Here is a 15,197-nt window from a genome sequence, read left to right on the forward strand (position 1 = left end):
GGAATGTGCTGGAAAGTTCTGGAATTTGAAAGATGTCTGGGAAGTCCTGGAAATTGGTGAAAACTTAGCAGGAGCCCAGACATTTGCAATTGGTGAAAACTTAGCAGGAGCCCAGACATTAGCAATTGGTGAAAACTTAGCAGGAGCCCAGACATTAGCAATTGGTGAAAACTTAGCAGGAGCCCAGACATTAGCAATTGGTGAAAACTTAGCAGGAGCCCAGACATTAGCAATTGGTGAAAACTTAGCAAGAGCCCAGACATTAGCAATTGGTGAAAACTTAGCGGAAGCCCAGACATTAGCAATTGGTGAAAACTTAGCAGGAGCCCAGACATTAGCAATTGGTGAAAACTTAGCAAGAGCCCAGACATTAGCAATTGGTGAAAACTTAGCAAGAGCCCAGACATTAGCAATTAGTGAAAACTTAGCAGGAGCCCAGACATTAGCAATTGGTGAAAACTTAGCAGGAGCCCAGACATTAGCAATTGGTGAAAACTTAGCAAGAGCCCAGACATTAGCAATTGGTGAAAACTTAGCAGGAGCCCAGACATTAGCAATTGGTGAAAACTTAGAAGGAGCCCAGACATGAGCAATTGGTGAAAACTTAGCGGAAGCCCAGACATTAGCAATTGGTGAAAACTTAGCGGAAGCCTAGACATTAGCAATTGGTGAAAACTTAGCAGGAGCCCAGACATTAGCAATTGGTGAAAATTTAGCAAGAGCCCAGACATTAGCGATTGGTGAAAACTTAGCGGAAGCCCAGACATTAGCAATTGGTGAAAACTTAGCGGAAGCCCAGACATTAGCAATTGGTGAAAACTTAGCGGAAGCCCAGACATTAGCAATTGGTAAAAACTTAGCAGGAGCCCAGACATTAGCAATTGGTGAAAACTTAGCAGGAGCCCAGACATTAGCAATTGGTGAAAACTTAGCAAGAGCCCAGACATTAGCAATTGGTGAAAACTTAGCGAAAGCCCAGACATTAGCAATTGGTGAAAACTTAGCAAGAGCCCAGACATTAGCAATTGGTGAAAACTTAGCAAGAGCCCAGACATTAGCAATTGGTGAAAACTTAGCAGGAGCCCAGACATTAGCAATTGGTGAAAACTTAGCAAGAGCCCAGACATTAGCAATTGGTGAACACTTAGCAAGAGCCCAGACATTAGCAATTGGTGAAAACTTAGCGGAAGCCCAGACATTAGCAATTGGTGAAAACTTAGCAAGAGCCCAGACATTAGCAATTGGTGAAAACTTAGCAAGAGCCCAGACATTAGCAATTGGTGAAAACTTAGCAAGAGCCCAGACATTAGCAATTGGTGAAAACTTAGCAGGAGCCCAGACATTAGCAATTGGTGAAAACTTAGCGGAAGCCCAGACATTAGCAATTGGTGAAAACTTAGCAAGAGCCCAGACATTAGCAATTGGTGAAAACTTAGCAGGAGCCCAGACATTAGCAATTGGTGAAAACTTAGCAGGAGCCCAGACATTAGCAATTGGTGAAAACTTAGCAGAAGCCCAGACATTAGCAATTGGTGAAAACTTAGCAGGAGCCCAGACATTAGCAATTGGTGAAAACTTAGCAAGAGCCCAGACATTAGCAATTGGTGAAAACTTAGCAAGAGCCCAGACATTAGCAATTGGTGAAAACTTAGCGAAAGCCCAGACATTAGCAATTGGTGAAAACTTAGCAAGAGCCCAGACATTAGCAATTGGTGAAAACTTAGCAGGAGCCCAGACATTAGCAATTGGTGAAAACTTAGCAGGAGCCCAGACATTAGCAATTGGTGAAAACTTAGCGGAAGCCCAGACATTAGCAATTGGTGAAAACTTAGCAGGAGCCCAGACATTAGCAATTGGTGAAAACTTAGCAAGAGCCCATAAAATAAAATCTCATCATAGGCTGCTATAATTCTTGTGTTGATAAAAAAAGAACTGGATAAAAAAGTACTGGAATTTTATTACATTTCAGGTGTACGAATCATGTATGTATATTTTGAGGAGATTGATGAGATGTTGTCATGGTAATTGTACATGTTGACAAGTACATGAGTGGTATAGATGATCTCAAGAACCACTTGTAGGATTTCAAATATACTTGCTACATAGATGCTTTGGGACAATGCACAGACCTGATTAGGTTTTTGCATAATAATTAGCTTCATAGTTTTCCGCTACACCAGAAATATTTCAAGAACCAAAGTTTTGGAGTCATCTACAGACTTGGTTAGTTCTTGGAATTCATGAATACTAAATATCTAATTTGCATAATCATTAGCCAATTTTTATAAATAAAAATAAAAACAAATATCTCTTCATTTTACAATGAAAGAAATGTAAATAATCTGGGGCACACTACATACATAATTTGTTTATCAATACATGTTCCGCAGATAACTCTTGTATAAATCATTAAATTTAAATAAAACTTGCTACTTAGGTGCTATTTGATAATCCACAGACCTGATTACCTTAGGATTCAAATCCATACATATTAATTACCGAATTTACATAAATTATCATTATTCTGAAAACTTTATTATCTATCAGATTTAAATTAAACTTGTTAATTTAAATTAAACTTAGTTTGCTCTGGGATTGATTTTGCATTGTGCATTCCAAAGTGTAGTTGAACTGTGTAAGCCTGTGTTTGAAAAGCTCATCTTAAATATGTTATTAATTTTGAATATTTTCTATTCGTACTTGTGTTCAGTACCCCTTTGCTCATAAGAGCTCTCCCTCATGTTTCTTTGATTTATAAAAATTCTACTGCTATTACAGCGATTTTTTATCACAACAGACTATACATTTAGGTTCTATTAAGATAATGCTGGTTCTGTCATTTAGCCGTCTTGTCTGTCTGTCCTGTGATCTAATACTTTTACTGTGTATTTATTGCAGCTATTTTTACTTGAAGAACACAGAGAAAGAAAATATGATACATATGCAAGAATTATACAGAAAGCTTTCAGAAAACACAATGCAAATAGATATTATCTCAGACTCAAACAACAAGGTAGAAATGCTTTAAATTATCTTTTGGTGAATAATATCAAACTAAGGCCACCTTTTCCCATTCCACACTCTATTGCATAAATCACTCAACTATAGTTCTAGGCGGTTTGTAATAAAACAAAAAACATGCATGCATAGTGAAAAAATGTTATACATCGAAAATGTACAGAAAATAAAGTTATCGTAATCCGTCATATCGTGAGCAGCTATTTTGTTCACCTGGACATCCTAGTATCCTAGTTACCTCGGGCATGCGCATTCACATTTTTCTGAGTTGGAACGCTTATGTGAGAGCGAGATTGTAATGGGATCTTGGTATCATGTCACCATAGTTGCAAACCCCAAGTAATGTACCTCTGGTTTTACCTATTTTGCTTTGTTATGACCAACTTACACCACATACATTAGCAAAGTCATCAACATCTTATTCCTTTATTATAATTTTTGTTCAGCCTCTGATATTCTGTTAAACAAGAAAGAACGTAGACGTTATAGTTTGAATCGTAACTTTGCTGGTGATTACATTGGTATCGATGATAATCCAGGATTGAGAGCTTTAGTCGCTAGGAGGGAGAAGATAGAATTTGCTGATACTGTAACTAAATATGACAGACGATTTAAGGTATGCTATATTTCTGGTTTCAATGATGCTTTCTTTATCTCTTCATGTAAAAAAAAAATGGATATTGTTCATGATTTACCCATTTCAGATATATTTTCTTCTTTTTTAGTATGTGTATGTGTTTTGTGCGGACTACATGCCTTATTCATAGAAAATTTTATATTATATCATCTGTCATTTTAATTTTTTTCTCTTTGTTTTATTTTTGCAGACTACCAAGCGAGACTTGTTGTTGACTAACAAATACATCTACTTAGTTGGGAGGGAAATAGTTAAGAAAGGACCAGAGAAGGGCCTAATGAAAGAGGTTGTGAAAAGGAAAATTGAACTTCACAAAGTGGAATCCATCACAATGAGGTGTGTAGTTTAATTATAATAAGTATTCATAAAATGTTTATTAACACAATTCTGAGCATCTCTGCATTAAATTATACACATGTCAAGTCTGTGTCTTGTAGATTGTAGAGTTTATTTTGAAGAATGCCTGAGTTACAAAGAATCAACTTAGTTTCATGTCATAAAGTGTTCACACAGTGGATGATAGACATTGTGTCTGTCTTGTCATCTATCTATCTGGTAAAATTAACCTTTTCATCACAAAATCATCTCCCTTATAGTCTGCACTTTCCTTCAGATGATTTGGACAAAAATAGCCAAATTTTTTGAGTAAAAACTGAAAATTTACTCAAATTTTGTCTGGTTCATTAGGCTTCGTTTACTGAATACTCTATTTCCTTCTAGCACCCAGCAAGATGACCTCTTTGTTGTCAATGTTCTCAATGATTATGCAAGTTTACTGGAGTCTGTTTTCAAAACAGAATTTGTAACTGTGCTTTCCAAGAAATTTGAATCATCCAATAGAAAGTTAACTGTTAATTTTAATAACATGTAAGTATCTACTTTTTTGTGTCTTCTTGATTGGGTCAGTGATTTTACACATTATGGCTGTTTATATAGGTCATTGCCAACTGTATGTCTATTACCAAGTGTGTAGTCTATCTGCCATTATTTTGATCATTTAACCCTAAACCCATTACTGGTCATTTATATACAGATCACTTTAAAGTGTAAAGTAAACACATGACCAGAGGTGGTCACTGTAGAAAGGTTGTTTATGGTCACTGTAGGCAGGTTGTCTTTATGGTCACTGTAGACAGGTTGTCTTTATGGTCACTGTAGGCAGGTTATCTTTATAGCCACTGTAGGCAGGTTGTCTTTATGGTCACTGTAGACAGGTTGTCTTTATGGTCACTGTAGGCAGGTTGTCTTTATGGTCACTGTAGACAGGTTATCTTTATGGCCACTGTAGAAAGGTTGTCTTTATGGTCACTGGTGGCTGGTTGTCTTTATGGCCGCTGTAGGAAGGTTGTCTTTATGGCCACTGTAGGAAGGTTGTCTTTATGGCCACTGTAGGAAGGTTGTCTTTATGGCCACTGTAGGAAGGTTGTCTTTATGGCCACTATTGGCAGGTTGTCTATATGGTCACTGTAGGCAGGTTATCTTTATGGTCACTGTAGGCAGGTTGTCTTTATGGTCACTGTAGACAGGTTATCTTTATGGCCACTGTAGGCAGGTTATCTTTATGGCCACTGTAGGAAGGTTGTCTTTATGGCCACTATTGGCAGGTTGTCTATATGGTCACTGTAGGCAGGTTGTCTTTATGGTCACTGTAGACAGGTTATCTTTATGGCCACTGTAGGAAGGTTGTCTTTATGGCCACTGTAGGAAGGTTGTCTTTATGGCCACTATTGGCAGGTTGTCTATATGGTCACTGTAGGCAGGTTATCTTTATGGTCACTGTAGGAAGGTTGTCTTTATGGCCACTGTAGGAAGGTTGTCTTTATGGCCACTATTGGCAGGTTGTCTATATGGTCACTGTAGGCAGGTTGTCTTTATGGTCACTGTAGACAGGTTATCTTTATGGCCACTGTAGGAAGGTTGTCTTTATGGCCACTGTAGGAAGGTTGTCTTTATGGCCACTATTGGCAGGTTGTCTATATGGTCACTGTAGGCAGGTTGTCTTTATGGTCACTGTAGGCAGGTTGTCTTTATGGTCACTGTAGACAGGTTATCTTTATGGCCACTGTAGGAAGGTTGTCTTTATGGCCACTATTGGCAGGTTGTCTATATGGTCACTGTAGGCAGGTTATCTTTATGGTCACTGTAGGCAGGTTGTCTTTATGGTCACTGTAGACAGGTTATCTTTATGGCCACTGTAGGCAGGTTATCTTTATGGCCACTGTAGGAAGGTTGTCTTTATGGCCACTATTGGCAGGTTGTCTATATGGTCACTGTAGGCAGGTTATCTTTATGGTCACTGTAGGCAGGTTGTCTTTATGGTCACTGTAGACAGGTTATCTTTATGGCCACTGTAGGCAGGTTATCTTTATGGCCACTGTAGGAAGGTTGTCTTTATGGCCACTATTGGCAGGTTGTCTATATGGTCACTGTAGGCAGGTTGTCTTTATGGTCACTGTAGGAAGGTTGTCATTATGGTCACTGTAGGCAGGTTGTCACAATCACATGGATTTGACTCACAATTGGATGTGTACAATATAGTTAACAACTTTTTTCCGTGTTTTGACTTGAAAACCACAGTGTTCATTTGTTTTCAGTATCTCTCATCTTTTGCTTTGATAGGATTGAGTTTGCTGTCAAAAAAGAAGGCTGGGGTGGTGGTGGCACAAGACAAATCAAATTTACCACTGGACCCGGATTGCCCAATGATGCCACGGTACTCAAAACCAGTGGTAAAACATTGCATGTTACTATTAAACCCGGACTTCCCAAAAATTCAAGTAAGTAAGCAGGAAACATATGTTTAAAGTAGACTTTACCCACTTTCTAAGTTGCTCAGTGATGTTCAGTTATGACAGGTAATGTATGCTGTGTATTTTTCTTATCTTAGAAGCTGTGATGCTATGTCACTTTCAAGTTCAGACTACCACTCACATGTACTTGTCAATTGGTCACACATCTAGTTAGTCTCAGACTACAGTATTTGCTATATCAGTAGTATAGTATACAGCTTACATAAATTGGCATATTTGATATATTTATGGTCAAAATTTATCATGTTTTTATGATCCATTATAAGTTTAAACTTGTTAAGGACTGCACTCTAATTTGTTGTCTTTGATATTGACCAGAGTTAGAACTGTATTATTATTTTAATGTGTTTGCAGGGCCTGGCATCAGGGAAAAGGTTAGTAGGAATGCTGGTAATGGTGCAGTTGTTGGGCACCGACCTGGGGCAGGAAGACCAGCACATAGAGCAGCACCAAAGGCACCTACAGCATGGAGTATTAGAACAAGAGGTAGTGGTGGTAAAAACCTTACTAGAGGAAAGAGTACTGAGCATCCATCTCTTCCTAGGGGAGGTGCACAAAGTCTGGCTAAGCAAATGAAAAATCAGAGTCGTGAATTTATGAATACTCCGGATGCCGGTGTTTCTGGGTAAGACTTGTGGATGCTTATGTCATTTATAACAATTGATATATGTCTGGTTTTTATTAAACATTTTTCTGTCGCATTTACACACTTCCAAGTAATTTTCTCTTGCTCTTGAACATTCCATCATTTCTGTGTTGGTCAGAAAATCATAAAACTGTTTTGTGTCCCAATGTATATTTGATTAAATTGACAACAGAATTTGAATGTCCCAATGCATATTTGATTAAATTGACAACATAATTTGAATGTTCCAATGCATATTTGATTAAATTGACAACAGAATTTGAATGTCCCAATGCATATTTGATTAAATTGGTAACATAATTTGAATGTTCCAATGCATATTTGATTAAATTGGTAACATAATTTGAATGTTCCAATGCATATTTGATTAAATTGATAACAGAATTTGAATGTTCCAATGCATATTTGATTAAATTGACAGAATTTGAATGTTCCAATGCATATTTGATTAAATTGACAGAATTTGAATGTTCCAATGCATATTTGATTAAATTGACAGAATTTGAATGTTCCAATGCATATTTGATTAAATTGATAACAGAATTTTAATATTCCAATGCATATTTGATTAAATTGACAGAATTTGAATCAGTATTTGAAAGACAAGACAGGATTTCAAGATCAATTGTTTTAAAACTCTGTGTCAGCTTTATGAAATTGACATTTTTTTGTAGACATAAAAGGAAAACTATTGAAAGGGATCCACGAGGAAAACCACAAATGAAACCCAAACCTCCCAGGAAACCTAAACCACAATTACCAAAGGGAAAAGCATTATGGGACTATGATGCACAAGATACTGAAGAATTACACTTACAAGTCGGTGATATTGTGGAGATTCTCAAAGAAGGTCAGTATATAGTGACTGTTATATTTTAGTGTTGTGTATATGTGCATGGTGTCTGACTGGCCACCATGAAATACATAATGAATTTTGTGCATACTAATTACCTAATTTGTATAAATATTTAGCTACTCAAAGATATCTCCTGTACCACTCAACAAATATTTAGCTACTCAAAGATATCTCCTGTACCACTCAACAAATATTTAGCTACTCAAAGATATCTCCAGTACCACTCAACAAATATTTAGCTACTCAAAGATATCTCCTGTACCACTCAACAAATATTTAGCTACTCAAAGATATCTCCTGTACCACTCAACAAATATTTAGCTACTCAAAGATATCTCCTGTACCATTCAACAAATATTTAGCTACTCAAAGATATCTCCAGTACCACTCAACAAATATTTAGCTACTCAAAGATATCTCCAGTACCACTCAACAAATATTTAGCTACTCAAAGATATCTCCAGTACCACTCAACAAATATTTAGCTACTCAAAGATATCTCCAGTACCACTCAACAAATATTTAGCTACTCAAAGATATCTCCTGTACCACTCAACAAATATTTAGCTACTCAAAGATATCTCCAGTACCACTCAACAAATATTTAGCTACTCAAAGATATCTCCAGTACCACTCAACAAATATTTAGCTACTCAAAGATATCTCCAGTACCACTCAACAAATATTTAGCTACTCAAAGATATCTCCTGTACCACTCAACAAATATTTAGCTACTCAAAGATATCTCCAGTACCACTCAACAAATATTTAGCTACTCAAAGATATCTCCTGTACCACTCAACAAATATTTAGCTACTCAAAGATATCTCCTGTACCACTCAACAAATATTTAGCTACTCAAAGATATCTCCAGTACCACTCAACAAATATTTAGCTACTCAAAGATATCTCCTGTACCACTCAACAAATATTTAGCTACTCAAAGATATCTCCAGTACCACTCAACAAATATTTAGCTACTCAAAGATATCTCCTGTACCACTCAACAAATATTTAGCTACTCAAAGATATCTCCTGTACCACTCAACAAATATTTAGCTACTCAAAGATATCTCCTGTACCACTCAACAAATATTTAGCTACTCAAAGATATCTCCTGTACCACTCAACAAATATTTAGCTACTCAAAGATATCTCCTGTACCACTCAACAAATATTTAGCTACTCAAAGATATCTCCTGTACCACTCAACAAATATTTAGCTACTCAAAGATATCTCCTGTACCACTCAACAAATGTTTAGCTACTCAAAGATATCTCCTGTACCACTCAACAAATATTTAGCTACTCAAAGATATCTCCAGTACCACTCAACAAATATTTAGCTACTCAAAGATATCTCCTGTACCACTCAACAAATATTTAGCTACTCAAAGATATCTCCTGTACCACTCAACAAATATTTAGCTACTCAAAGATATCTCCAGTACCACTCAACAAATATTTAGCTACTCAAAGATATCTCCAGTACCACTAAACAAATATTTAGCTACTCAAAGATATCTCCTGTACCACTCAACAAATATTTAGCTACTCAAAGATATCTCCTGTACCATTCAACAAATATTTAGCTACTCAAAGATATCTCCAGTACCACTCAACAAATATTTAGCTACTCAAAGATATCTCCAGTACCTCTCAACAAATATTTAGCTACTCAAAGATATCTCCTGTACCACTCAACAAATATTTAGCTACTCAAAGATATCTCCTGTACCACTCAACAAATATTTAGCTACTCAAAGATATCTCCAGTACCACTCAACAAATATTTAGCTACTCAAAGATATCTCCTGTACCACTCAACAAATATTTAGCTACTCAAAGATATCTCCAGTACCACTAAACAAATATTTAGCTACTCAAAGATATCTCCTGTACCACTCAACAAATATTTAGCTACTCAAAGATATCTCCTGTACCATTCAACAAATATTTAGCTACTCAAAGATATCTCCAGTACCACTCAACAAATATTTAGCTACTCAAAGATATCTCCTGTACCACTCAACAAATATTTAGCTACTCAAAGATATCTCCTGTACCACTCAACAAATATTTAGCTACTCAAAGATATCTCCAGTACCACTCAACAAATATTTAGCTACTCAAAGATATCTCCTGTACCACTCAACAAATATTTAGCTACTCAAAGATATCTCCAGTACCACTCAACAAATATTTAGCTACTCAAAGATATCTCCAGTACCACTCAACAAATATTTAGCTACTCAAAGATATCTCCAGTACCACTCAACAAATATTTAGCTACTCAAAGATATCTCCAGTACCACTAAACAAATATTTAGCTACTCAAAGATATCTCCTGTACCACTCAACAAATATTTAGCTACTCAAAGATATCTCCTGTACCACTCAACAAATATTTAGCTACTCAAAGATATCTCCTGTACCACTCAACAAATATTTAGCTACTCAAAGATATCTCCAGTACCACTAAACAAATATTTAGCTACTCAAAGATATCTCCTGTACCACTCAACAAATATTTAGCTACTCAAAGATATCTCCTGTACCACTCAACAAATATTTAGCTACTCAAAGATATCTCCAGTACCACTCAACAAATATTTAGCTACTCAAAGATATCTCCTGTACCACTCAACAAATATTTAGCTACTCAAAGATATCTCCTGTACCACTCAACAAATATTTAGCTACTCAAAGATATCTCCAGTACCACTAAACAAATATTTAGCTACTCAAAGATATCTCCTGTACCACTCAACAAATATTTAGCTACTCAAAGATATCTCCTGTACCACTCAACAAATATTTAGCTACTCAAAGATATCTCCAGTACCACTCAACAAATATTTAGCTACTCAAAGATATCTCCTGTACCACTCAACAAATATTTAGCTACTCAAAGATATCTCCAGTACCACTCAACAAATATTTAGCTACTCAAAGATATCTCCAGTACCACTCAACAAATATTTAGCTACTCAAAGATATCTCCTGTACCACTCAACAAATATTTAGCTACTCAAAGATATCTCCTGTACCACTCAACAAATATTTAGCTACTCAAAGATATCTCCTGTACCACTCAACAAATATTTAGCTACTCAAAGATATCTCCAGTACCACTCAACAAATATTTAGCTACTTAAAGATATCTCCAGTACCACTCAACAAATATTTAGCTACTCAAAGATATCTCCAGTACCACTCAACAAATATTTAGCTACTCAAAGATATCTCCTGTACCACTCAACAAATATTTAGCTACTCAAAGATATCTCCTGTACCACTCAACAAATATTTAGCTACTCAAAGATATCTCCAGTACCACTCAACAAATATTTAGCTACTCAAAGATATCTCCAGTACCACTAAACAAATATTTAGCTACTCAAAGATATCTCCTGTACCACTCAACAAATATTTAGCTACTCAAAGATATCTCCTGTACCACTCAACAAATGTTTAGCTACTCAAAGATATCTCCTGTACCACTCAACAAATATTTAGCTACTCAAAGATATCTCCTGTACCACTCAACAAATATTTAGCTACTCAAAGATATCTCCAGTACCACTCAACAAATATTTAGCTACTCAAAGATATCTCCAGTACCACTCAACAAATATTTAGCTACTCAAAGATATCTCCAGTACCTCTCAACAAATATTTAGCTACTCAAAGATATCTCCTGTACCACTCAACAAATATTTAGCTACTCAAAGATATCTCCAGTACCTCTCAACAAATATTTAGCTACTCAAAGATATCTCCTGTACCACTCAACAAATATTTAGCTACTCAAAGATATCTCCAGTACCACTCAACAAATATTTAGCTACTCAAAGATATCTCCAGTACCTCTCAACAAATATTTAGCTACTCAAAGATATCTCCTGTACCATTCAACAAATATTTAGCTACTCAAAGATATCTCCAGTACCACTCAACAAATATTTAGCTACTCAAAGATATCTCCAGTACCACTCAACAAATATTTAGCTACTCAAAGATATCTCCTGTACCACTCAACAAATATTTAGCTACTCAAAGATATCTCCTGTACCACTCAACAAATATTTAGCTACTCAAAGATATCTCCAGTACCTCTCAACAAATATTTAGCTACTCAAAGATATCTCCTGTACCATTCAACAAATATTTAGCTACTCAAAGATATCTCCAGTACCACTCAACAAATATTTAGCTACTCAAAGATATCTCCAGTACCACTCAACAAATATTTAGCTACTCAAAGATATCTCCTGTACCACTCAACAAATATTTAGCTACTCAAAGATATCTCCTGTACCACTCAACAAATATTTAGCTACTCAAAGATATCTCCTGTACCACTCAACAAATATTTAGCTACTCAAAGATATCTCCTGTACCACTCAACAAATATTTAGCTACTCAAAGATATCTCCAGTACCACTCAACAAATATTTAGCTACTCAAAGATATCTCCAGTACCACTCAACAAATATTTAGCTACTCAAAGATATCTCCTGTACCACTCAACAAATATTTAGCTACTCAAAGATATCTCCAGTACCACTCAACAAATATTTAGCTACTCAAAGATATCTCCTGTACCACTCAACAAATATTTAGCTACTCAAAGATATCTCCTGTACCACTCAACAAATATTTAGCTACTCAAAGATATCTCCAGTACCACTCAACAAATATTTAGCTACTCAAAGATATCTCCTGTACCACTCAACAAATATTTAGCTACTCAAAGATATCTCCTGTACCACTCAACAAATATTTAGCTACTCAAAGATATCTCCTGTACCACTCAACAAATATTTAGCTACTCAAAGATATCTCCAGTACCACTCAACAAATATTTAGCTACTCAAAGATATCTCCTGTACCACTCAACAAATATTTAGCTACTCAAAGATATCTCCTGTACCACTCAACAAATATTTAGCTACTCAAAGATATCTCCAGTACCACTCAACAAATATTTAGCTACTCAAAGATATCTCCTGTACCACTCAACAAATATTTAGCTACTCAAAGATATCTCCAGTACCACTCAACAAATATTTAGCTACTCAAAGATATCTCCAGTACCACTCAACAAATATTTAGCTACTCAAAGATATCTCCAGTACCACTCAACAAATATTTAGCTACTCAAAGATATCTCCAGTACCACTCAACAAATATTTAGCTACTCAAAGATATCTCCAGTACCACTCAACAAATATTTAGCTACTCAAAGATATCTCTAGTACCACTCAACAAATATTTAGCTACTCAAAGATATCTCCAGTACCACTCAACAAATATTTAGCTACTCAAAGATATCTCCTGTACCACTCAACAAATATTTAGCTACTCAAAGATATCTCCAGTACCACTCAACAAATATTTAGCTACTCAAAGATATCTCCTGTACCACTCAACAAATATTTAGCTACTCAAAGATATCTCCTGTACCACTCAACAAATATTTAGCTACTCAAAGATATCTCCAGTACCACTCAACAAATATTTAGCTACTCAAAGATATCTCCAGTACCACTCAACAAATATTTAGCTACTCAAAGATATCTCCAGTACCACTCAACAAATATTTAGCTACTCAAAGATATCTCCTGTACCACTCAACAAATATTTAGCTACTCAAAGATATCTCCTGTACCACTCAACAAATATTTAGCTACTCAAAGATATCTCCTGTACCACTCAACAAATATTTAGCTACTCAAAGATATCTCCTGTACCACTCAACAAATATTTAGCTACTCAAAGATATCTCCAGTACCACTCAACAAATATTTAGCTACTCAAAGATATCTCCAGTACCACTCAACAAATATTTAGCTACTCAAAGATATCTCCAGTACCACTCAACAAATATTTAGCTACTCAAAGATATCTCCTGTACCACTCAACAAATATTTAGCTACTCAAAGATATCTCCTGTACCACTCAACAAATATTTAGCTACTCAAAGATATCTCCAGTACCACTCAACAAATATTTAGCTACTCAAAGATATCTCCTGTACCACTCAACAAATATTTAGCTACTCAAAGATATCTCCTGTACCACTCAACAAATATTTAGCTACTCAAAGATATCTCCAGTACCACTCAACAAATATTTAGCTACTCAAAGATATCTCCTGTACCACTCAACAAATATTTAGCTACTCAAAGATATCTCCTGTACCACTCAACAAATATTTAGCTACTCAAAGATATCTCCAGTACCACTCAACAAATATTTAGCTACTCAAAGATATCTCCAGTACCACTCAACAAATATTTAGCTACTCAAAGATATCTCCTGTACCACTCAACAAATATTTAGCTACTCAAAGATATCTCCTGTACCACTCAACAAATATTTAGCTACTCAAAGATATCTCCTGTACCACTCAACAAATATTTAGCTACTCAAAGATATCTCCAGTACCACTCAACAAATATTTAGCTACTCAAAGATATCTCCTGTACCACTCAACAAATATTTAGCTACTCAAAGATATCTCCTGTACCACTCAACAAATATTTAGCTACTCAAAGATATCTCCTGTACCACTCAACAAATATTTAGCTACTCAAAGATATCTCCAGTACCACTCAACAAATATTTAGCTACTCAAAGATATCTCCTGTACCATTCAACAAATATTTAGCTACTCAAAGATATCTCCTGTACCACTCAACAAATTTAATTAGAACTTGATACATAGATAAATACTGCAACTTTATAATAACTTTTAATTAGGGCTTTTTCATAACCTTATTTATTGTTTGTTAAAGAACCTCTCAGCAGATTTAAACTAGGTACACTTATACTAACATTTGGTTCTCTCAGCTGTTTAAAATGTCTAAACTCTGTTCACCAATTTACAAACATATGTTTATCTTGGCTCAATTTTTATCAATATCTTGAAAATTATACAAGCTAGTCACACCAAAATTGAATTTTAGAGTGATTGATAAGTTTGAAAATAATATAAGATATAAAATTGTTTGAGATATTGTAATCACAGGAAGATGAAAATTCAGCAATATCTTGAAAAATATAACACATGCAAAAATTGGTCAATATCCCAAACTGTCAGAAAACATAAACAAGGAGGACAGACATTTTCTCACATACCTTTCCCTTAATCGATGATACGGTGAAGGTAACATTTGTGCTAAAGCCTATGTGTATAAGTATGTAAACTGAGAACAGACTTTC

General features: G+C 35.5%; 1 protein-coding gene across 1 annotated transcript in view; it reads left to right on the top strand.

Annotated features, from left to right (window-relative positions):
- Window positions 1–15,197, top strand: part of LOC100367687 (unconventional myosin-Ie-like) — a 70,282-nt gene that overhangs the window by 51,190 nt on the left and 3,895 nt on the right. The window contains exons 19-25 of the mRNA XM_002738139.4: window positions 2,899–3,013; window positions 3,465–3,634; window positions 3,846–3,991; window positions 4,376–4,522; window positions 6,275–6,432; window positions 6,820–7,090; window positions 7,786–7,961. Of these exons, the coding sequence (XP_002738185.3) occupies window positions 2,899–3,013; window positions 3,465–3,634; window positions 3,846–3,991; window positions 4,376–4,522; window positions 6,275–6,432; window positions 6,820–7,090; window positions 7,786–7,961 (1,183 nt within the window). The remainder of the gene's footprint in view (window positions 1–2,898; window positions 3,014–3,464; window positions 3,635–3,845; window positions 3,992–4,375; window positions 4,523–6,274; window positions 6,433–6,819; window positions 7,091–7,785; window positions 7,962–15,197) is intronic.

This window comes from Saccoglossus kowalevskii, chromosome 13 (assembly GCF_978046115.1).
Source record: "Saccoglossus kowalevskii chromosome 13, keSacKowa6.1, whole genome shotgun sequence".
Taxonomy (NCBI): Eukaryota; Metazoa; Hemichordata; class Enteropneusta; family Harrimaniidae; genus Saccoglossus; species Saccoglossus kowalevskii.